Raw genomic sequence first — 24,539 nt, 5'->3', positions numbered from 1 at the left:
AATAGCTTCTTCCTCTAGACTGTGATTGATGAACAGTATCCTGTAACTTAGTAAATCTTCCCAAAGTTATTACACATATTTATTTTGAATTATATCTTTTTGTATATATGTGATTATTATGTACCATGTATTGTGTATGTATGTGCACCATGGACTGGAGAAACACTCATTGGATTGTATATGTACAGTCAAATGATAACAAACTTGAACTTGATGTTTATAGCATCAAGTTCAACCGTACAGAAACAGGCTCATTAGTCCCACTTATCTATGCTGGCTACGTCATCTGTCCAAAATAGTCTCTGTTTCTTATGAGTGGTCCATATCCCGATAAACCAGTGGTTCTCAACCTTATTCTTTCCACTCACATCCCACTTTAAGTAATCCCTATGCCATCAGTGCTCTGTGATTAGTAAGAGATTGCTTAAGGTGGGATGTGAGTGGGAAGGAAAGGTTGAGAACCACTGCTCTAGACCCAATTGGTACTGAAATATTTTGCTTGAGAAAAATTGTCATTGGCCCATTTCCTTTGGAGTTATGAAACCCTGCACATAATGAGTCAATAAGGTATGATTAAAACAATGGTTTTCAAACCTTTTCTTCCCATCCACATACCCTTACAAATCACAGTGACCCTGGTTCGAATCCAAGGCTGTATCCAAGGAATTTGTATGTTCTTCCCCCTGTCTACGTGGGTTTCCTCCCACCCTTCAAAACGTAGGTTAAATGTGGTATTTACATTGTATGGGCTTGTTGCCATGTTGTATGTCTACATTTTTTTAGTGTGACTGAGTGTTAACAATATAAAAGCATACAGTGCAGCTACTTCACCCAGGTCCAGATAAATGAACTTCCTTAGGAAGTAGAAATTACATTGAGTAATAAGAAAGGAGCATAGAAACTACCAGAATTTTTGGACTTATCTTCACAAAAGAAAACACAGAACATGTCCTGGATACAACGGAGAATAATAGGTCTGAAGTGAATTAGGTACTGAAAAATTATACTATAGAATCTTGAACTTCATGATGTCTTATTTACGAATAACGGTAAAATTGTATTTGTAAAGCATGACGGGATTTAGTGAAGTATGCTAAGGACTGAAGAACAGTGTGGCTATTATGTAAACTATACATATACTTGTTTTTCTGTTAAATGCAATAAGGATCATTGATTTTGTAATTACCTCAGGAGTTGCTGCAGAGCTGAGACAATGTGTAAATTCCTCTTGCATAAAATTGTTAAAAATGCCCTTTCTCTTCTGTAATTGTTAGTGAAATCAGTCATTTGGTTGTAATTTAGAAAGACTGAAAACAATGATGAGCCAGACCATAAATGTTTCATTATTAAGTTGTTGGAATCAAGGGGATTTGAGTGATGTTTACAAAATTTGAGGTGGGCAGGAAGAATGGATGGGAACATACTGAGAATACAGCATTGGGAAAGCAGAAACAATTGAACAAAAAAATGGAGGTTACAGGACAAAGTAATTAAAAATCATCACATAAATTGCACATTAGGATTGCAGATTAGTAACTGAGATGGAACAAAAACCAAGTGGACATGGGATAACATCGTACACATGGAAGAAAACAGTTTGCAATCGAGAGAAGGCAGCAAGAACACAGAATCAAGTGATTTCCCAAGGGATCAGAAGCTTCTTTGGTAACTGAGTACCATGGCAAAGCTCGATCCAGGTACAGTTCAGAGCATTGGTTGAATCGGCAGGAAGAAGCAAGTTGGAAGACAGGGGTCAGTGTTGCGGCCGCTTCTTTTTATGTTGTAGATTACTGTATATACTTGTGATACTCATGTAATAGTCGACCCCCCCCCCACTTTTGGACCAAAAATATTTTCTAATAGAACCATGTAAAAGTCAATCCCCCCTATTTTTGGCCCCTACCACCCACCCCTCTGAGCTCCCGACACCCCAGCTGAGGATCCTTGCATCAGCTGCCTGTCCTCAAAGTTCCCTCCCTGATCACGAATCCTCGCCTTGGCTGACTGTCCATTGGAGCTCCCAATGCCATGAAAGCGGGCTTATCAGCTGGTCCTGGCCATCCGAGCTCCAGGTGCTTTGAATGATGCACCATGATCAGAAGTATGAACCACGTACAAGTTGACTCCGCCCCCCCCTCCCCAAATTTGACTCAAGAAATTGGTCCAAAAACTCAACTATTACATGGTAATGATTTGGATTATGGAATGAATGGATTTGTGGTCAAGTTTGTAGATGATATGAAGGTAGATGGAGGAGCAGGTAATGTATTTGATCACAGCTACTTTGGTAACATGATCTTCAGTTATGAAGTCAACTTCCACATATACACTGACAAAACCAAACTCTCTGTAGTTATAGAATACTGCACAGAAGGCTTTTAAGCCCACTAAAGTATATTATAGCTCAAAAGAGGGCAATCATATTATCCTATGTCTTTATTTATTGCCCTGACCCTTCATCATTAGTGTTCTCAGGTTGTTCATCTGAAATGCAGCCACTCCATTCCCATCATGCATTGAGACATGGTAAGTAATATATTGCTTGAGATAGATGTAAAACGGGGTCAATATCCTTCAAAATGGAATTGGATTAATATTTGGATTGCTCGGCTATGGGGAAATGGCAATGGACTGGGAGCAATTGAATATGCCTTCAGACAGCACAAGCAAGATGGGTAGATAGTTTCTAAAATTCTATTTGACCTTTCACTGTGGCAGAGAAGCGAAAGTAGCGCAATGGTGGTAAGAACCCATAAGACAAAAATACAGTCAGATTCCAATGAAATTCAGTGACCTGAACTTCTTTCTCAGTCATGGTTACAGAAACAGATGGCAAAAGTAAAAAAAAACAAGCCCATAGCAAACTCCAACATACCAATCCAGTTCTGAACAAGTACTCAACACATAACTGTGCAAGAAGAGTGCACAGGTATGATCTCACTAGGAGCTCAGCAGCCTGACTCATGATTCTGTGATATGATTCAAAGAACTGCAGCTTCTTCTCTTCTTTTCTCAAATGACATTCCTCACTTAAGATATCACTTGATGTTTCCCTTCACTGAATAAATAGAAAGATTTGTATTTCACAACCTCAAGACTTCCTGGAACACTTTATCATCCACAGCATCTTATTGAAATGTAGTCATTAATAAAGATTTAAAAAGCAAAATAAAAAATTCAATAATGACCAGAAAAGCACTTAAAAACTAACATCGATGAAGGAAATGGCCAGGCAATCTGGAAAACTTTTCTCCTCTTCTTCAAAATCCTCAAGACATCAATGCGTTAAAGAGTTGAAAATCATCATGAAGCGACCATCACCTGGGTCCACAATCTCTTCTTACGGCTTCCTTTAGGGCCTAAGGAACAGAAACCTGAAATCTACCTCCTCTAGTTTTAACCACAGTTTTTATTTCCAATAGCAATCAGGCTCTTGAACCTTCCTATACTACCCTAAATCTAGCCAGAAACAATTCTGGGACAATCAAAGCATCTGTCTACACAATTGAAAAGTCTTTTTTTTTCCTTGCACTAACTGCAACTGGGAATATATATATATTATCTATTCTTTTATATTTATGATCTCTTTTTCTGTCTTGGCATTTTGTGGTGATTTATACTTCTGGTCTATCTGTATTACTGCAACAAGCAAGAATTTTGGTGCATTTGTAGATTGTATTTATGTATATGCCAACTAACTCTAATCTTAAATTGGTACATGACTCTTATTTATACCCGACAGCCAAGATGAGCTTTCATTTTATCGCTTCATTTAAAATACTGCATACTTTTGGCTATTGGACCAAACACTTGCTCCATTGTTTCCGTGTTGTGGTTGCTGTACAATGTTCAGCCCACATTCAAAAAAAGCAAGGATAGTCATCTTCATGGGTCATCCTTGATTTCAAGGGAGGGAGGGACAGGGAAGGGAGGGGGAAGAGATAGAGAGAGAGAGAGAGAGAGAGAGAGAGAGAGAGAGAGAGAGAGAGAGAGAGAGAGAGAGAGAGAAAGAGAGAGAGAGAGAGAGTCAAACAGAGAGATAGAGAGAACATATCTCTGATTGCTTGCTGTTGAATTGAAGTGGGACTTGGAATCTGCAAGCTTTGACAAGGCCCAGGGATCTTTCAGCATGTAAGTCACTATTGTTTTTGGTTCTTGCATTGGTATTTCAGTGCCCCAGTGACAGTTTAGATTGGAGCCTTGAGGCTCTGCTGCTTTAAAATTCAAAAACATTCAAAATCTAATGCAATTGGCTTTACAGAATGTTCAGACTCAATGAAGTCACAATTTGAAACTTTGGCTGATCATTTCTGCCCACATAGAACATTGAACATTACAACAGACGAACAAGCTCTTTGGCCCACTGATGTCCCATTTAAACTAAAACTCTGCTACATGCACTTGATAGATATCCTTCCATTCCCTTCATATTTGTCTTTATCTAAAAGCATCTTACATGCCACTTTTTTGTGCATTTGGTTCCACCACTACTCCTGACAGATCATTCCAGACACCCACCACTCTCTGTGTAAAATAATTGCTCCACACATCTCCCTTAAACATCATACCTCTTATCTTTGAAAACATGTACTCTACTATATGACACTTTTACACAGGGGGAAAGATTCTGACTGTTCACCCCATTTCATGATTTTATAAATCTCTATGAAGTATCCCCTCAGCCTCCAACGCTTTAAAGAAAACAACCCAAGTGTTGTCAAATGTCTCCCCACAACTAATCCTCTCTAAACCTGGCAACATCCTGATAAATCTTGTCTGCACCCTTTCCAAAGTCTTCACATATTTCCTGCAATGGTGCAATCAGAATTGCACAATCACATACCAAGTGCAGCTGGACCAAAGATTTATGTTCAAACTCCATGGATGTTGCAAGATCTGCTGAGTTCCTTCACCATCTCATTTATTCTAACGCCTGCATTTTTTATGTTTCTTGGCTTGACAGAATTGTTGTACACAGCCACCCAAAGGAGCACTGGTTAGTCCAGGTGCAGCTTAAAGGGAGGGTAGAATGAAGAGCACTGTTTGTGAATAAGAGAGGGCCCAGATGTTTTGATGAGTGGCATGTAAGATGCTTTTAGATAAAGACAAATATGAAGGGAATGGAAGGATATCTATCAAGTGCATGTAGCAGAGTTTTAGTTCAACTGGTCAATTCCATTGGTTGTTTCTGGGAGGTCTGGAAATAAACTCCTGCAGTTTGGTTTGGAAGATTAGGATTTTAGAGTGGGAAGACTGATGGATTGGAGGGGAGAATAGATATGCCTGGATTATGTTGCAAATTGAGATTATGAAAGGAAGTTGGGTAAAGCCTGTGAAGTTACTTACGTAAATCGAGTTCCTAGATAGGAATTTCCATGAGAAGTTCTTTTAGGTTCTCTCTGTGGAGCAAGGGATGGTACGAAACACATGTTCAATGGCAGACAGGCTTCAAACCTGATGTCATTTGGTAGCTGTCCACATGGGCATTGAGGCCATTATATGTATGTCCAATTCAGAAAATTGCTGATCCATGCTTAGAATGCCTCAAATTTCAGGAATCTAGAAATTTAACCTGAAAACCAGGTTAAGTCACACTCTTCTCTGGGGGAAAAAAATTAATTTCATTTACAGTGCACTGCAAAACAGGTGCCACATTTGAAAATTGAATAATAGATAACTATATTTCAAATTGATACAGGATTGCTGCTTAGTTATTGGCATGTTTCTGAAATACACAAAAAGGTGCCAGGGGATTAAAACGCTCTCCATTAGATTTTACGATATCCGTATGCTGGCAAACTAAATTTAACCATTCTTTGTAAAATTTATTGGTCTATCATGACTAATGAAGAAGACAGCTTTTTAAATATTTTCTAAATAGTTAGTGACTACTGCATTTTAAGAGTGAATATTAATCAAATACTGTCCACTTTAAGAGCAAACATGAAGTTACATTCAAAGTCTTTGCAGGCCATGAAGTAGGGAAATTACTGGGGTGACAAGTGGAATGAAAGATTCATCTTAAAATCCTGATGTAATTTTATAATTTGTGCTGATTCTTTCCATGAACAATCTAATTCCTCATCTTTTCCAGGACAGTCAGATAAATGTTTTGTCTTCCAGTTCCATCTAGCCCCTCTTCCTTTGGTCTGGGTACTACTTGTTGTGGTAGTACACAACCGACCGGCCTACTTCGAGGGGTAATACCTGTACCTGCAGGAGTGTACCGCCGGCCTACTTGCAGGGTGCAACCTCTGTACCTGCAGGAGTGTAAGGGGATAGGACAACACCTGGCCGGCTGTCAATCAGTCGGCCTGAAGGGATCAAGCCCCACCCGGTCAGATATAAGCCTGCGCCGGCCTCCCGAGGCCTCACACCAAGTTGCTGTAGCCACAGCCAGCCTGGCTCTGTGGAAATCTTTGTGGATTAAAGCCTGTTGTACAGTCTTTACCTTGTGTGTGTCTGATTCTGGCTAACAGCGCACCACAATTTAATCCACAAATTTTCCCAAGGCTGCCATGGAAATACTCCTGAGCGTGGGGAGCCTTGAAGTGGACCCACACCACCCGGAAGCCAGACACGCTTCGAGATCTGGCAGCATGCGGTCGAGGCAATCATCGAGGCACATGAAGGCAGCATCCTGGACTCAGATCGGAAGAGATTGGTCCTACTCCGGTCAAAGCTGGGTCCCCATGCCTTCCAGGCAACCAAAAGCTGCTCCATGTACAAGAGCGCAATGGACACTCTCGAAAACTTGCATAAGCCCCCCCATGAATGTGGTCTGTGCAAGGTACCTCCTCAACACCCGAGCCCAGCAACCCAGGGAGACGGCTGAGTCTTACCTGGGACACCTGCGAGAGTTGGCCCGACCGTGTATGGCTGAGCCCGGGGTAGGTGCAGAGGAAGTCGAGAGGCTGATCTGGGACACCTTTGTCCGAGAGCTACGCTCGAGGGCCATCCGGCAGAAGCTGCTGGAAGACAATATCTATGCCCTAACCAAGACAGTGGAAGTGGCAGCCCTGCACATCGAAGCCTTCGATTCCAGGTTCCCCCAGGCTCCCTCATGGCCCTCTCACACTGCAGCTGCAGCCCCAGACCAAGCTGGGGAGAACAACATTGCTGCAGCAGGCGCCTGGTGCCCCTGTAAGTACTGGTGTGGGTCAGACTGACAATCGCACCAAAACCTCCCGACTAGGATCCAGTATTGTTCCCAATGCGGTAAGAAAGGCCACTTCACTAAAATGTGCCTCTCAAAATCTGCCGGCAGCTCAGGGGCCCTCTTTGACCTCCCCACCTTCCCCGTGGACCCCTCCACGTGCGCGTGTCGGGCGGTGCCATTGTCCCCGCTACTACTTCTGCCTTCCCCGACCTCGACGGTGAAACATCCGGCTCCGCCGGCAACTGTCGCACCATGTGCCACGAGCACCTGCACCAGCCCCCGCCCTCACCCTCGCCAGCACCACTCACTGAGAACTACAGTGATGTCACTTCCGGCTCACGGCATGACGTCACTTCTGGCTGGCGTAATGACATCATTGCTGCCGGCCGCAATGACATCACTTCCCCCGGCGCAATGAACACGGCTGGGAAAGGAGGCCAGTCATGCAGTGGGCCCCCACATGCTGCCGCCATCTTGGGCCTGACAGCGGCCATCACGGAGGGCCCCTGACGACGTTAAGAATGACGTGGTCAACACGGGCGGTGACCAGGCCGCCCTACCGACGCTCCCCACGCCTCCAGATGCCATCGGCTACCACATGCCGCACCCCACGACCGATGTCGATGTGGTCAACATGGGCAATGACCAGGCTGCCCTACCGACGCTTCTCATGCCTCTGGATGCCATAAATCGCTATGCACAACCAGAGAGCAGCGACTCCGACTCCAAGACAGTCCTGACTGCCACCACGCTGACCAGGGACATCCCTCACGATTTTGAGCGCTCTATGATGGATGTGCAAGTCAACGGGCAGGAAGTCGGCGACTGGAATGTCCCTCCCAGCATGGCTCATGTCCCCAGGACCGATGCTCCTGCGTAAGCACGTATGGACACACAAAGCCGAAGCCCTGGTCGAGCAGGTCTTCCTCCTACATGCAAACCACAACTATGCCTATGTTAGGTTTGGCAGGGAGGACACCATCTCAACCAGGGACTTGGCACCAGCAGGAGCACCCACCACACCATGACATCCTCCAGCCCAGGATGACGCTGACTGGGCATACATCCCCATCTCCAGGCAGCTATGGGGCAAGCAGGACCTCCTTGACCACCAGGGGCCTGCTTCAGCCCTGGGAAACAAACTTGCCCCTCCACCCATCCAATACAACCCTCATACATCGACTCCAGCCCCCTCAGCCGCCCCTCCACGTGGCACCACACCAGTCACACAGATCCCTGCCACCATCCCCCTCACTTCCCCTCCGACCGGTGACCAGGAGCCAGTCTTACGACGGTCACAGAGACCCCAGCGGCCGCCGGACCATCTCAACCTGTAAATATTGTATGTGTATAGTGGGTACGATTCCTTGTTACTGCGCCCCTCCACCGGGACAATTTTAAAGGAGGGGGTGAATGTGGTGGTAAACCACCGACTGGCCTACTGCAAGGGGCAACACCTGTTCCTGCAGAAGTGTACCGCCGGCCTACTGCAGGGGGAAACCTCTGTACCTGCAGGGGTGTAAGGGGAACAGGACAACACCTGGCTGGCTGTCAGTCAGTCAGCCTGAAGGGATCAGGCCCCACCCGGTCAGGTGTCAATCACCCTCCAGGATATAAGCCTGCGCCGGCCTCCCAAAGCTCACTCAGAGTTACTGCAGCTACAGCCAGCCTGGCTCTGTGGAAGTCTTTGTGGAAGTCTTTGTGGATTAAAGCCTGTTGTACAGTCTTTACCTTGTGTGTGTCTGATTCTGGCTAACAGCGCACCACACTTGTTAACTCTAGAAGCAAAATGGGAGCAAATTGTCTCAAAGGCTGCATTCCATGGGAAGTAATTCCCACCGTGAACTCTATGTATCACCGAACACAGAGTGAGAGTTTGACCTTACTATTGATGACAAGTCGCAATGTTAGAACAACTGCCGCTATTCATTCTGTAAGGACAATGGATATGAAATGCTCGTCGATGTAGAAATGTCATCACATCTTCTTCCCTGTAATGTGCTGATCCTCACTGTTCTGAATTTTTTCCCCAACAGCATTGACTATTCCAAGTCTTTATACTTTGGCCAAAGTTGTGACTGTGCGCATCCTCACATGGGCATAGATTTTCATTTAGGAACAGAAAGCTTGATAGATCCCTTTTTAAAATCCAGATAATTGCAAGGCCAGCTGTAGCAACAATCCTTTCATTTACATCTGTTAATACTGTGGCATATGGAGATTCTGTGAGCTACCATACTGAAACTGTCTAGAAACAAAGTAATCTCCCTACCATTCCTACAAAGATATGTCTATCCTTGGCCTCATCAATTGTTAGTGTGAACCCAAATGTTAACTTAAGGAACAAAACATCATCTTCATCCTGGATAGCCTTAAACCTAAAGGCATGAACATATATTTTTTTCCAATATTGGATCACCGCCACTGCCATCCACTTCCACTGTTTTCTTCTCTTCTTACTTTTCTTTCCTACCAATCATTCCTACTCGTCTCTCCCTCTGCCCATTTCTCCACCTCTCACACATTCATTTCAGTAACATATCACCTTTTGGGCCCTCCTGCAGGTACTTTCCCATTTATAGACATAATATTTATTCTCTTTAGTCTCGATAAAGGAAGCAGACTCAAAATGTTGACTGATCATTTCTATCTAGGGATGTTGCCTGACCTGCTGAGCATTTAAAAAATTTGGAATGCAGCACTGTAACAGGCCTTTAACCTACAACCCCCAATTGTTTTGAAAGGTGGGAGGAAACCAGTTGTAACAGATAATGTTGCATTTGTATTGGATATAGATATGTTTTTGGCAGATAAATTGGGGAAGGGATTTTAGCGCAGGTCACATACAAACACTTTAAAACAGATCTTATTTAAAATACTGGAGCTCTTCTCATGATAGATAGGCCGGCACCAAGCCTCTGCAAAAGCTTTGGAGAGTGCACAAGAGACTTCACTAATGGATTGTTGTTTACAAAAAGGCAACAGATGAAAGAACCCGTCAGAGCCCCAGGCTGTCTGGAGTGGAACTTGCTGTTCTATGAGGGTCATGTGGTTTTACAAGCAGAGAGAGTAAAACAGGTATTTTTTTCTCTCTGAGAGAGGGAGAGAGAAAATTCAGTTCCGCAGTTTTACAGTCAGCAGCAGCAGCAGCTGGGACGGGAACAGGACAAGCTGGCAAGCTTGTGGAAAACCCCATTTGGAAGATGGGTTGTAACTGCTTAGTTCAGCCTGGTCAAAGCCCTTGTGGTTCATGCAAGAGGAGAGGACTGGCTGCCTAATGTTTCACTTGAAATAAGAGAAACAAAAAAGAACTCTGTGGTGACCTGAAAGAAAGAGGTCATCATCTGGAGAACCCTGATGGGACAAGTTTCTTCAGCAAGACACTGAAGTGACTTTCAAAAGGAATCAATTGTGGGTGTCCAGCAAACAACAAATCTCTCTCTGAAAACCAACAAGAACCTTCCTGACCAGTAAACATTTACCTTTCAAGCACCAAAGCCTGTGGAATTTCATAAATGTTAAATTCTGTACACAGTATAAGATATGCCTGAAACCAGTAAACTTGGAGGAATGAGAAGTGAGATTGGACTGTGAATCAAAGAACTTTTCTTAACTTACACATTACATACATGTGTGCTTAAAATTAGAAGGGAGTTAAGTTAGGTTAATTAAGTTAATAGTGATAAGTTAAAGTGTGATTCTAATTAAAGATAATTAAAAGCAACTTTTGTTTAAGTAACTATTTGTCTTGGTGACTATCTATTGCTGCTAGGTTTTGGGGTACTCTGGGCTTATAACACAGTGCACCCGAAGGAAATTCACACAGACACGGGGAGAACATACAAATCCCTTACAGACAGCTCCGGATTTGTACCCAGCTCGCTGGCATTGGAATAGCATTGAGCTAACTGCTGTACAAAACGCACACGAGTTTTTCCAGCACTTATAGGTTTGCTCCAAATAACAATTGTTATTTTGTTACTATTCAATTTCATTTGACCATCAGTTCTGATGATTTCAGAGGACAGTTAAGAGTGGAGAAAGAGCCCCCTCTTAATAGACTTGGGCATAGATGGCAGTTGGACGAACCTAAACCTTCTTCACAGTCCATCTCTTTGCTAAACTAAAAGTACAATGAGACAACTAGGAAGGTACCAGTAAAGAAAAAGAAAAGATGGTATGGAACAGAAAAATGAAGATAAAATTGTCTTGAGCACTTTTCTTTAGAGAAGACTCAGAGATTTATAAAAGAAAGCAAACATGCTAAGCTGGTCGTAGTGAAGGTGCTTCAAAATGGAGGAAACAAATCCAGAAAATCACAAATACATTCAAGAGAAAGTTTAGAATAAACCTATTTTTGCTGAGTGCATTAAGAATGTGATCACATTATCACAGATGAGATGAATTAGCATTGATGCCTTTAAGGAGAAACTGGATAAATGTGAAGAGAAATTATTTGGTAGGGATGAAAAACATAAATACCACTCTAGATCAGATGACTTAAAGGACCTTAAACTATAGCATCATAGAGTGCTACAGCACAGAAAACATGTATTTCAGCCCTTCTAGTCTGTGCCAACCATTATTCCACTAGTCCCATTGATCTGCAACCTACAATACAACCCTCTCAGTGTGTCATACCTTTCCCGTTCCTCAACTCCATCCATATGGCCTCTGCAGACAAACCCTCCTGGCTGCCCTGATTTTTACAACTGAGATATTTTCCCTGACTAGCAATACCACTTTCCCCCCTTTCATCCCTCTCCCTCTATCATGTCTGAAGCAAACATAACTCTGAAACATTACGCTGCCAGTCCTGCCCTTCCTGCGAACAAGTCTCACTAAGGCCTTCTTTGGTTTGCAATCCGTGTGTTTGAATGATAATTTGACAGATGAAGAGAGACTTTTGCTGAAGACCAGTAATTACTCTTCATATTTTTAAAACTAAATTCAAACTCTCAAAGTTTTCTGGTGGAATTAAAATGCATATTCTCATGAATGATTAATCCAGGATATTAGCTTTGTAGTAGGTGAAAGTGATGTTAGAGTTATGACTAAATAAAAAGTTTGCTTAAAGCAATGATGAGAGTTCTGATTGGACTCATCATCCCATTGTCCATTGATTGGTCATTCAGGGGAAAAGGATTCACCAGAATGCTTTAAGGCAGCTGTGACAGTGAAGGGGGAGGGGAAAGATCTGAAGCAGACAGCATTAGTTTGTGGTTATTTTCTGTCTATTTTGTCCTCTGAAGATGACCTCCCATTAGAATGTCATAACAGAAAAACAGGCTTGCAAAACCAAAAGGGGTTGACGTTAATTTTAGGAATGTATGTGCAAAATCTTTCCCGTATGGAGAAATTACTCAGGAAATATATTAACTGTTTAGTGTTGCATGCAACATTAGTTCCTGTTTTGTAAAACCGATCCTCTCCTGAGGGCACTCTTTCTTGTTGGCCCAAAATCGTAGGGTGGCCATTCCAAAAGGAGGACATGGTCATAGGTTGCCATATATATACATGTATAAAAGAGTGTTGCAAAATAAGTTATACTTTTTTAATGATTTAAATGGTATTGCAAAAACATCAAATGCAAACACGATTTATAGTAGCCCATGACCATGCCCTCCTTTTGGAATGGCCACCCTATATTGGACAGCAGATGCTTTATGGCAGATATATTCAAGTGTCTGGTTTTTATGAGAAGTATACCATCAAGGTGTGTGTACTTTAAACACACACATTCCGAATAATCCCTAGATATCACAAGATAACATTTCATTTTTTTGTGACTTTAAGTATAGTAAGATCCTTTTTGAAGCATAATTTAATAACATTTCACTGTAAGGTACTTAGGATGGTGACCAATATCTTAAGGTAACTACTAAAATTTTAAGATCTTTCCAAAAGGAAGAATCAGAAGTGAAGGAAGAAAAAGGTTCAGTGGTGTTCTAAAGACTTAATGTTAGGTGGCAACAATGCAATGATAAATTTAGTGATCTGCCAGGAAATATTTAAGAACATGTTTGAGAATTTTAAATTGAGGTGCTATTGTTGATGTGATGTAGGATTTTTCCATATAGTTCAACAGGATTTGGAACCACTCTTTTCAAATCACCAGACAGTGAAATTTAAACAATCAATAGCCCTTCTTTGGCTTGGCTTCGCGGACGAAGATTTATGGAGGGGGTAAAAAGTCCACGTCAGCTGCAGGCTCGTTTGTGGCTGACAAGTCCTATGCGGGACAGGCAGACACGGTTGCAGCGGTTGCAGGGGAAAATTGGTGGGTTGGGGTTGGGTGTTGGGTTTTTCCTCCTTTGCCTTTTGTCAGTGAGGTGGGCTCTGCGGTCTTCTTCAAAGGAGGTTGCTGCCCGCCAAACTGTGAGGCGCCAAGATGCACGGTTTGAGGCGTTATCAGCCCACTGGCGGTGGTCAATGTGGCAGGCACCAAGAGATTTCTTTAGGCAGTCCTTGTACCTTTTCTTTGGTGCACCTCTGTCACGGTGGCCAGTGGAGAGCTCGCCATATAACACGATCTTGGGAATAGCCCAGCAGTAATATAAATGCAGAGAGGTTGAAACAACATGGGATGTTCAAATTTACTAAAGCTATTACTAAATGTACATTGTTATTTCCGGTGCACAGAAACTTCATGTGCTACAGTGCGAAATACCTACAAATGGAAATTGGTGAGAAGTTCAAAATGGGCATAGAATTCAGTCTGACATGGACAGTCTTGGTGCAACTGGTCTTTTCCAGATCTGAAAAACATACTTCCAGTTCCCTGGATCCATTATAATTTCCAGGGATACAAACAGTTTTACCAAAAGCATTTAATTGTGGGTCAAAGTTCCATGGCATCCGGTGTAAGGTTTAAAGGTTTAAATGAGGACAAGTTGAGCATGGGAAATTAAAGATGAGATGAGATGAGTATTATTAAAATTATTAAATGAGAAGGGTAAAGAGAAATTACTTCTTCAAACAGAAAAGCCCATTACCATGAAGCATGACAAAAATAAAATCAATGATGTCAGGAAATGCTTCTTCACATAAAGTTCAATTGGGAACTGGGAATTTGTCCCATGTAAAGACTAGTGATATTTGCTGAGGTGAGAGGTGAAGGAGAGGTTTCCAAACTGAAGTTAATCGATTTGTGTTAGGTAGGATACTATGATCACAAAGGAAAGTTGGATAAATAAGATGATTATTTTGGTCTGCAAGAATGGATGCAATTGGCTCAAGAGATCGAATAGCATATACTTACTCCCATCTTTTCACTATCCATTCCTAGATTATGGGTGACTATTGCCCTCAGAATGAAGAAGATCAGCTTGTTGACTCCTTCTGGAATAAGATGAAATGAGGAAGGTGCAGGAATGAGCTTAGGTACCACAGGGGAATAGCCCAACAAACTTTGCTTTGCAAAAGAAGGCCACAGGAAGGAGATAATGGTGGACTTCAGGAGGGCCAGGAGCAACCACCCTCCACTACATATCGTAGAGTGGCAGAGAGGATCAGTGGAGTCTCCCTACCTCCCCAAACCCCCCCCCCCCCCAAATCAATGTGATCTACCAGGATCATTGTCTGAGGAGGGTGCACAAAAACATTGAGGACCCCTTCCAACCTGCACATAGCATCTTCCAGCTGCCCACGATGGGAAAGAGATACAGGAGTGTTAGAGCCAGCACCACCAGGCTGAGAAACAACTTCTTCCAACAAACAGTGAGACTGCTGAATGACCAAAGGAAATCGATATATTTATTGTATATATGATTACTTGTTCTGCATATGCATTGTTAGTCCATGTGTGTGTTATGTCTGGTTGTGTGTCTGCGTGTTTTGCGCCCTGGATTGGAGAACGCTGTTTCGTCAGGTTATACTTGTGCTATCGGTTGACAATAAACCTGACTTGACGTGAAAGGTGGGTATCAGAGGGCGTCAACATTCAGAGCCAGGAAATGGCAAGTGCCCTTCAGAAAAGAAGGAAAAAAGTTGGAAAGGATTAAAAAATAACAACTGTTTTTGAAAAGATGAATATTTTTCTTTGGAGTTGGGCTGGCTCCCAGGTCAATAAAGCCTTCTTTAATATTTGCAGTACATCACACAGTCATCTAGAAAGTTAAACATTTTTCTTGGGTGGAGGAATCTGAAGTTTAGCAGGGTGCCAGAAACATTCATCTAAATTCCTGACACATAACCAAATTATGTCATTGTCCAATGGCATAGTCAAGCCACAGGGAATGGTGAGAAAGGGGGAGAAGCACAAATGACAGCCGTGCAAAATAACTCGCACAAAGGCCAAACAGAAATGATTTTCACTTTTCTTGTCTGAAAGGGTAAATGTATTGAGTCCTCATATTTTTTAGACATACAGCATGGTAACAGGCCATTTTGGACCATGAATGCATGCAGCCCAATTACACCCAACTGGCTTACAAGCCCCCGGTACATTTTTGAACAGTGGAAGGAAACTGGAGCACCTGAAGGACACTCACACAGATGTGGGAAGAATGTACAAACTCCCTACAGACAGCACAAGATTCAAAATGCAGTCCCAATTGCTGGTGCTATAAGAGTATTGTGCTAACTGTGCCAGCCCGCAATTGGATTAGTTATTGAAATTAGGAAAATACCTTTGTCTAGTGGATACTTTGAAGCTCATTCCCCAGAAAGACAATGCAAGCTGAAAATAAAGACCATGAAAAATAGTATTATTTGTTGGATATGGAAGCAAGGGCATAAATGAACAAGGTATAGGCGTTCATGTAACTAAATGCTCAAGAGGCTGATTGCCCTCTCCTATACATGTTGATGGTCTTTAATTAACACTTTGCGTGCCTCAGGGGAGTAGCTGGAAGAGCCTCTGCTTCAGGTTTAATCCTGAACTAGGTTACCATTTATATGGCGCGTGTACCTTCTCCCTGTGACTGCGTGGGTCTCCTTCAGCTGCTCCAGTTTGATCCCACATTCTAAAGATATATTACAGATGTCAGATTCATTGTCAGGATACATACATGACATCACATACAACCCTGAGATTCTTTTTCCTGCAAGTGAGGCAGAAATGTGAACAAACTGATTGTGCAATAGAGAGAGAGAGAGAGAGAGAGAGAGAGAGAGAGAGAGAGAGAGAGAGAGAGAGAGAGAGAATAATTACACAAGTAAGAGTCCTTAAGTGAGTCCCTGATTGAGTTTGTTGTTGAGGAGTCTGCTGGTGTGGAGGGGTAGTAGCTGTTCCTGAACCTGGTGGTGCGCGTCTTATAGCACCTATACCTCTTTCCTGGTGGTAGCAGCGAGAACAGAGTGTGTGCTTGGTGGTGTGGATCCATGATGATTACTGCTGCTCTCCAACAGCAGTGTTCCCTATAGATGTTCCCAATGGTGGGGACGGTTCTATCCATGATATTCTGGGCTGTGTCCAGGGGTGCAGTGCTGCTGGAGCTCACCGGAACGTTGCTCCGGCACCTCACCAGGCCGCTCCAGCATCTCATTAGGCCGTTTCGGGCTGCTTTTGTACCTTGCAGTGGCAGTGGTGTTCCCCCCCCCCCCCTCCCCATCCCCACCACCGCTGAGCACTATTGTTTATTCTGGTCATACCTGTTTCTTCCACGACCGATCATCCTACTTCGTTCTCCTACAGTTTGTTGTCAATTATACTGAGCCAAATACAACAAGACGGCCAGGTTTCACGAGACCTTCTCATTGCCGGTTTTGGTGAACTCCAGCACCTAGAAATTTAGCACTGCCTTTCAGGTCTCTTAAGCTCAGGGGGATTTATGTCCCTATATCAGACCATGATGAGTGGTAGAATCTGGGGAGAGTTGGATAATGTGGGGAGAATATTAAAAAAATGTAGTATTCCTGTAAAATGGATGGGTGGTGAGGACTAGATGGGAAATGGATCTGTTTCTGCTCTGTATCCCTCTATGATTCATTGGCCATTTACTAATATGTACTATATTTGATTGATAAGATAAGCCTGGCATGCAACAAACTGGGGAATGGAACACAAACACAGTGCTCAAGGGCACAAAAGGAATAAAGGTGGCAATGTCTTGATTTCCACTGATCACAAATTATTAGTGAGATTCCCTTTGTCCTATCTTTCTCTTCCCATTTCTCTTTGCAACTTGAAAACATTTTTTTCTTTCTTTCTTTTTGGCTCTGAAAAGGGCCTGAAAGAATAAATCCATTTCCGTTTCCATAAGTGCTGCCTCTCTGGCTGGTGTCACCAGCATTTCTTATTTTTATTCTTTTTTCAAAGTGACATAAGCTAGAAGTGCAGAGAGAAGGGTCAGCGTAGCGGTTAGCACAATGCTCTTACAGAGCCAGCGATCAAGACTAGGGTTTGATTCCCGCACTGTCTGTAAGGAGTTTGTATGTTCTCCCCCTGTCAGCATGGGTTTCCTCAGAGCACTTCACTTTCCTCCCCACCATTCAAAAGAAAACATCCTGGGGGGTTGTGGGTCAATTGGGTGGCTCAGGCTCGTGGGTTGAAAGGGCCTGTTACCGCGCTGTATGCCTACATTAAAAAAATATTAATACATAAATCCCATGTGATCACAAGATTCCATTTGGCTTTATGTAACTGTGGTGAAAGAACCAGACAGCCCTCTATAACATAATTAGCAGAGGTAAAATTTGTCCACTAAACTTGATTTAAAAGTCAGAACTTTAAAGTCAGCAGGAAAAGCAAAATATTCTTTAAAACATAAATATAGCCCATAATTCCTTTCTTCCATTTGCCCCGCTCACCTTAGAAGGCCTCAAATTGACTGTTAACTCTGTTTGTGTCGGTTAACAGTGGTCAATTCTTCAGTACGTTATCTGGGAAACTCAGTCATCACTTCCTCAGGATGTGTTCTGCAGCCTCAGTGTGCAGCTCCTGTGGTTTACATGGGCTTGGGAGATAATGTGGGGCAGTCTGCACATACTAAGCATTGTGTTATAAAGCTCCACACCACCTCTATCAAAAATAACCCCCCCCCCCACCACCCCCATCAAAAATGCTGCCAGCCCCAAAACACATGTATTTTCCCACTGGTCTGCATTGCTTTCCTGAATATGCTGGGTGGCACAGTTAGCGTAACGCTGTAACAGGGCCAATGACCGGGACCAGGATTTGAATCCTATACTGCCTGTGAGGAGTTTGTATGTTCTCCCCACGTCTACATGGGTTCCTCTGGGTGCTCCGGTTTGCTCCCACTGTTATAATGTATTGGGATTGCAGGGCAATAGGGTGCAATTGGACACTACAGGCTCCTCGACCGAAAGTGCCTGTTAAGTCTAAATTGAAAAAAAATTAAATTAAAGAATCTTACACAATTGCCCAATTTTATTCATTGTGATACCTGGGTGTAGTGGTTGGTTTAGGTTGGGCCAGAAAACTGCGGGTGGTGAGATAGCTCAGCCGACTCCACCATGGACAGAAAGGCAGGGGGTCGTCAGGGGAGTGTTGATCTCAAATTCAAACCCAGCACCAGGCCTGACTGACTAAAGAAGGGCCCTCCTGGACCATAGGATTCAGTGTGAATCAATCCTCTACATGGGAGTGAGAAGGATAACCCACATGGTGCAGCAGTTCCCAGCATTCCTCCTTAACTTGCAATGCTGCCTGGTATTGTAGGAATGCATTATTAATGGCATTGCCCTCTCCACAATCCTTTCCAAACCCCAGTTCCAGGTGAATCTCAAAAAATATTTATTTTTAAAAATGTTGTCTTTTTGTTGCTCAATGTAAGAGTTAATTCTGTGGTGTTGGAATATTTTCCATCCCTACTAGTTGAGCACGAAACACTTTCTTATCCTGTCTCTGCCCCCTTTTCCACTCTCTCCAAACTCTTTCCCCATACTTCTTCCAGATTTCAGGCAGTTACACCCAAGACTGGTCATAAATTAAATCCCTCTGTGAAAATCTACAGCTTTAAGATGAATGTTTGTGTACAATGCAGTTGTTTACTTTGGTGAGAACTGGATTAAGAGCCAACTGGCATGGGATCTCAAACATTCTTTGAAGTTCTCCAAAATACACACAAGCAACTAAGAAATGGGAAGAGAAGAAATGAGTGGTACAGGGTATTAGAAAGATGACCTTTCACCTGGGGGATCTGGGTTTGAATCCAAACTTGACTGCGAGATTAAAGCATCATCTTTGCCCAATATGTAACTAAAGTTTGGGCCCCTCTTGAACTTGCTTCTGATCACAGCATAAACCTAACAAGACTTGTTATTAAATGGAAAGTGATAGAAATGCTGGTGTGGGAAACAAAGCAGAAAAGGCTTCGTTAAATGGGTGTTTTGTGTATCTAACTCTTACTGTCCCTTCACCAATTGTATTCAGCAGATAATGTATTCTTTATTCTGTATTTAAGCTAAGCTGTTCCTCCTGAGGTTCATACGATGAGAAAAGAAATTTTATTTCTTTAAATAATGGAATTCAGACGTCTTTATATGCATCTAACCCATAATCCCCAATAACCAGTTGCATATGATGGAGAAAGCTTGATTCTATATTTAATTGAAGTAGTTCCCCCTGAGGAGTATTTAGCCCGTTTTCCATTGGCACCTTGTTCCAGGAATTAACAGGGATTTAACCGGTTAAGGTTCCAGTAGAAAAGGAAAACAGCACGCCGGGGATTGACAGCCTCTATCTCTACTCATGTCCCCGGCATCAGCTGATTTAACCAGTGGAAAAAGCACAACTTCCATCCATTCCATTCCATTCAAAGGTAGACTTTCCGATTCCCGAAGATGAATTGTGTTCAGTGGAAAAGTAATCAGTGTCCCAATGGAAACAGGGCAAATGGCTTCCTAACCTGGGACACCGCATGGCCAATTAACTGGGATGCCAGTGGAAAAAGGGCTTTTGGTGGATAATGTGAGGAACATGTAATCTAATATTACAGCTCTGGAAGAGTCTGATGGCAAAATATGGGGAGAGATTTATTTTATAACTAACTGGTGGCACATGTGACTTGAATAACTTTTATGGGACAATAAAATAAATGTCCCATAAATTTGGCTGTGACATTTGAATTTGGAGAGAAATAGTAATGCTAAGATGTTTTTGGAGGGAGTTTTAGAATGAAGGCATAATCATAATTTAATTCACATTTTCTAAATTTTCATGACTTAATATCGCTTATCATCACACTAAGAAGAAAATCCTCTCAGCTCTTGCCATTTTTACCTATTGACACTTCCCTCACATTCTATCTAGCTCCTTCTCAGTTCCTACACACTCTCCCTCCTCCCTGTGTCCATACAATATTGGATTGAGAGCCTCTCACACCACCTCTCTTATTCCAGTCAATTCTCTTTGAATGCTGCAAACTCTGAAGCCAAGCCTCTACGTTTCTTCATTTTCACTTCTTTCCACAATTCGAAGGCCTCGAAAGGCTTTCTGTTCACTGCTTTAGCATACAAGTAGCCTGCAGGGTTTAAAATGGGTCCGTTGATCTATCTGGAGCCTTCTGTTCCACAATACTCTGTCCTCTGGGACAGCAATCTGTCATTTCCTCTGTCATCTCTCACAAATACCTTCCAGTCATGATTTGCCCATATTTCTAAAGCAGATGTTACAATGTTGGAACTAGAGAAGCCACTTGTACCAAATCACAAGACCATGCTCAGCTCAAATTTCTCATAGTGTCTGATGTTAATCCAAGCAACCAGGCAATCCTTCAATTTACAAAATAATGGCGTTCTTCCCAAAGTGAACTACCTTAAACCACAATAACAGGTACACTTACTTCCTTCATTTCATGTTTCAAAAGAATAACATTTCAGTTCCAGATATTTGTGTCTATTAACCCTTTAGACTCCAACCATTCTTGACCTTTCATAATATATATCCCATGGGTAAACTACAATACGAACACCAGTACAAATCAGTTGGAGGTTGGGTATAAAATCAGTCCCTGAAAACCAGGACAGAGTATATGCACTGGTTGGTAGTTCCTGAAAACAGGGACATGGAGACCAAAGGGTTAATGAACTGGATATTAGCCAAACAGACAGAGAAACAATGATTATTGTCATGTGTCATTTATAGGTTAATGAGCATGTGCTGCATGCAAAATTCATATTGGAATGTACTCTGATTCCATTCACCTAAAATCCACAATTCAGTGAATTTATACAGCAATCCCTAAATTTTAAAAAAATTCTCATTCTTGGTTTCAAATCCTTTGCTTTGCCACTCACCACCTCACTCACTCACTCTTCTAATCTCTCGCCCTGAAATTCCTCCACGTACTTTGCCTGCTGCCCAGCGCTCTGCTACCAGAGTTAATTTTCCTCTTCCCTCACTGGCTTCACACAATTAGAAATCAGCAAATATGCACAGGGTCAATATTAAGACCTGAATCCTGGATGGCAAGGCTGACTGTGAATCAAATTCCTTGGTGGTGCGAGTGGGGGGGAGGGGGGGAAGAGAACGGAGAAATGGGGGCGAGTGTTTGGGGGGGGGTGGAAAATGAAGTGAGGAGAGTGGGAGATAGCAACTTGCAGAATCTGGCAGTGAACCAGAGCAATGACTTTGCAAAGGATATCAGATCTTAGCCAAACCTTCAACAGCAACAAAATAAATAAGAAGCCTTGAAGTCCTGAAACTTACAGAAGAAGCATTGAAACAATGCAAATAATACTGGCTGTCTTGGAGTTATTTCCACAGTGACAGCTCTTGGATGCTAGGCAACCCTTGCCACTCTGCTTGACCTTTCCCTTGCTGTGACCCTTGTTAAACCGTAGCTGAAGACAATTATTTCTTGGCGTTTGTTTTCTTTGGTTAGGGGGCCACAGTATTAGACACACACTGCATCAGAGCTGCCAGCATGGAATTTAGTTGTTGCATCCATTTACAACAACTGCTGCTCATAAAGTAGAGGGTGGGGGTGAGGTGGCAAGTGGTGGGGGAGCCTGGTGCTTAGTTAGAGCACAGGCCTAATCTCTGCTTACGGGACACCGGTCTCTTTCTGTTGTTGGAGAGAGGCAGCTGCAGAGAACACAATGGAAATTCATTCTTGATCACTTGCTACATGCACGATATGGTGCGCAAAAAACTAATGACTGAACAAACTCAGTGGGTTGAGCAGCTCCTGTGGCGGGGTGGGGGGGGGGGGGTGGGGTGGGGAGGGAGAAATTTCAGACTGAGATCCTGAATCAGGACCAGGAGAGAAGAGGGAAGATATCCAGTATAAAGAGGAGAGGGGGTGGGGTGGAAATGAGGGCCAATAGATGATAGGAGGAGGGGTGCAGGATGATGTGATGGACAGAAGGAGCCAAGTGAAGGAAGGAGAGGAGAGGAGAGGAGTTGGGGCAGCATTTGATGGTGAATGCAGGTTGTCTTCTGCTTTCAGAACTTAAATCCATGTAACTCAGTCCAACTGAACAAATATATATAAAACATATGTAGCTAAGAGCAAATTTCAACAGCAATATCTCAGTATTTCAACCTTATGAAAAAGAGACTGAACATGCAAATATGACTTAAGCAATTTTGTGTACAATGTCAAGTGTAGGTCAGTGTGTACCACTGTGGACATAGTACCCAGGGGTCTTTTCCTTTCCTTTACCTGCTTAACTATTGCTGAAAATGTAAAGGACATCAGTTAAGTCCAGGTCACAGGGAGTGGGAGTGGGAGAGGTTTGATATAGGTCGTTAATGTCTGGAGATAAGTCAATGGCCGGTAATCTTCAGTCTGAGGAGACTGAGGATTGGCTGTGGGGATAGAGTTTGAGCCAGAGGGTGTCGAAGTTGGGAAGTTCGATCGTGGAAGAGAATCAGAGATTGGTAGACAAAAGTAAGTTCACTTTGGGATAAAGTTGGGGAGTTGGTAAATGCACCAGAAGCGTTATAAGTGGATTGGTTCATGGGGGGGTTTATTGACAGATCATTGAGGATTAGAATGGGTTTCTTAGCTCTTAATTTTATGGGCTGAGAGCTAGTTACATACACATAATACTAAAACAGGCCTCAGCCATGCTGTTAAAATGCACTGCAGACCATGACAGCGTCCATACACGTACCTCACATCCCTGAAAGCTACTGTCCCCATGCAGACTACTCTGGTGTTAATGTGTCTGACACATGGAGGATCTAAAAGTAAAGCCACTGACTTTGTACAGTGAATTCCCGTGTCTTATGACGAAGCATAGCACAATGTGTTCCAGTTACTGGGTTCCGCGGTTGGTGCTGAGCACTTGCATTGACCCCCACCTGACTCTGCGGTTCATTTTTGCACCGTGGTTTTCTGGGGAATCTTGGACCCATCGAACAATGTCAACTAGTGGAAAGTAAAGCTCCACCGCACAGAATAATTGCATGCACAAGCAACAAAGACTCTTCTCAGTTGCATTCTTGCTGTCACACCCACCATTGTGTGTTTGAGCCCTCTCTCTGACTCTCAGCTCACTAGCTGAGACAGCATTCAGCAGTATTGAGGACAGTGTTGGTGCTTAGAACTATAGAATATTACAGCACAGAAAACAGGCCCTTCAGCCCTTCTAGTCTGTGCTTGAGTTTTGATTTCAGGGTAGATGTCACCATCTGTTGGAATCAAACAAGGTGATAAATCAAAGTTCTCTTTGCCTTCAAAAGGCGGTCCCAGGTCCTTTGTGGAAAAAGGGATCTTCCCACTCATCCCTCCTGCAGAGAGGTGAGCTGATATCCTCTGCCACCTGTGGGATCTGGTGTGCAGAACAATCTCTCCTGCATTATCCTAAAGATCAGCTACTGAACTTTATAGTAATTGATTGCACATGAAGTGCCTCTAGGAGACTTGGTCACGTCCTGTCTAAATACAAAGATTTCTATTCTTTCCAGTCTGATGTAAACACATGGATTCAGAAGTGAGTGTTGCACCAAGTAGCACTCTAATTAAGCCATTAATTAATACATGAAGACACTTTCTCTCAAATGTTCTGTCCTTCTCTCTGATTTTACTCCTCTGCAGATTCCTGCCACCATTCCCCAGACACCTCATTTATCACAGCAAGTTGAACTAGTGCTTAAGGCCGGATAGCAACAGATACCCATCTTGCAAGGAAGGGAGGGAGGGGGGCGGGAGGGAGGGGGGCGGGAGGGAGGGAGGGGGGGTGGGGGGGCGGGACGGGTGAAGGGGGAGAGGAGAGGCAGACAAGCCACATTCCTCGGGAGGCCACTGCCGCTGGCTCTGTACTTACAGCAGTAAAACACTTAATCGAGACATTGAGATACAGCTGTTGTGTTCTTTGCTAAGCACCCCCATAACCCCTTGTCCCCTCCTTCTCATTTCCCCCCCCAAAACATTTAAAGCTAACTGCAATTTATAAAGGTCATCAGGAGCTAAGCAAAGATTGTTGAAAGGGGGAGGGAGAGGAAGAATGCTTTTTTTTCTCTCCC

At 43.2% G+C, this 24,539-nt stretch overlaps 1 protein-coding gene across 11 annotated transcripts in view; it reads right to left on the bottom strand.

Moving 5' to 3' along the window:
* The window catches only part of foxp4 (forkhead box P4), a 371,685-nt gene that overhangs the window by 213,114 nt on the left and 134,032 nt on the right, over nucleotides 1–24,539 (bottom strand). Inside the window, exons 1-2 of one of the 11 annotated variants that reach the window (XM_069941853.1) lie at nucleotides 15,790–15,830; nucleotides 14,421–14,500 (exon numbers count right to left, since the gene is read on the bottom strand). The exons of 9 other annotated variants lie outside the window; for them this stretch is intronic. In XM_069941853.1, coding sequence (XP_069797954.1) covers nucleotides 14,421–14,441 — 21 coding nt within the window. In that variant the 5' untranslated portion in view covers nucleotides 14,442–14,500; nucleotides 15,790–15,830. Of the gene's footprint in view, nucleotides 1–14,420; nucleotides 14,501–15,789; nucleotides 15,831–24,539 lie in introns of those variants that run through there. One more of the 11 variants, XM_069941854.1, reaches the window with a different exon arrangement.

Source organism: Narcine bancroftii, chromosome 5, assembly GCF_036971445.1.
Source record: "Narcine bancroftii isolate sNarBan1 chromosome 5, sNarBan1.hap1, whole genome shotgun sequence".
In the NCBI taxonomy this organism is placed as follows: domain Eukaryota; kingdom Metazoa; phylum Chordata; class Chondrichthyes; order Torpediniformes; family Narcinidae; genus Narcine; species Narcine bancroftii.
This window is presented reverse-complemented; position numbering and strand designations above follow the sequence as displayed.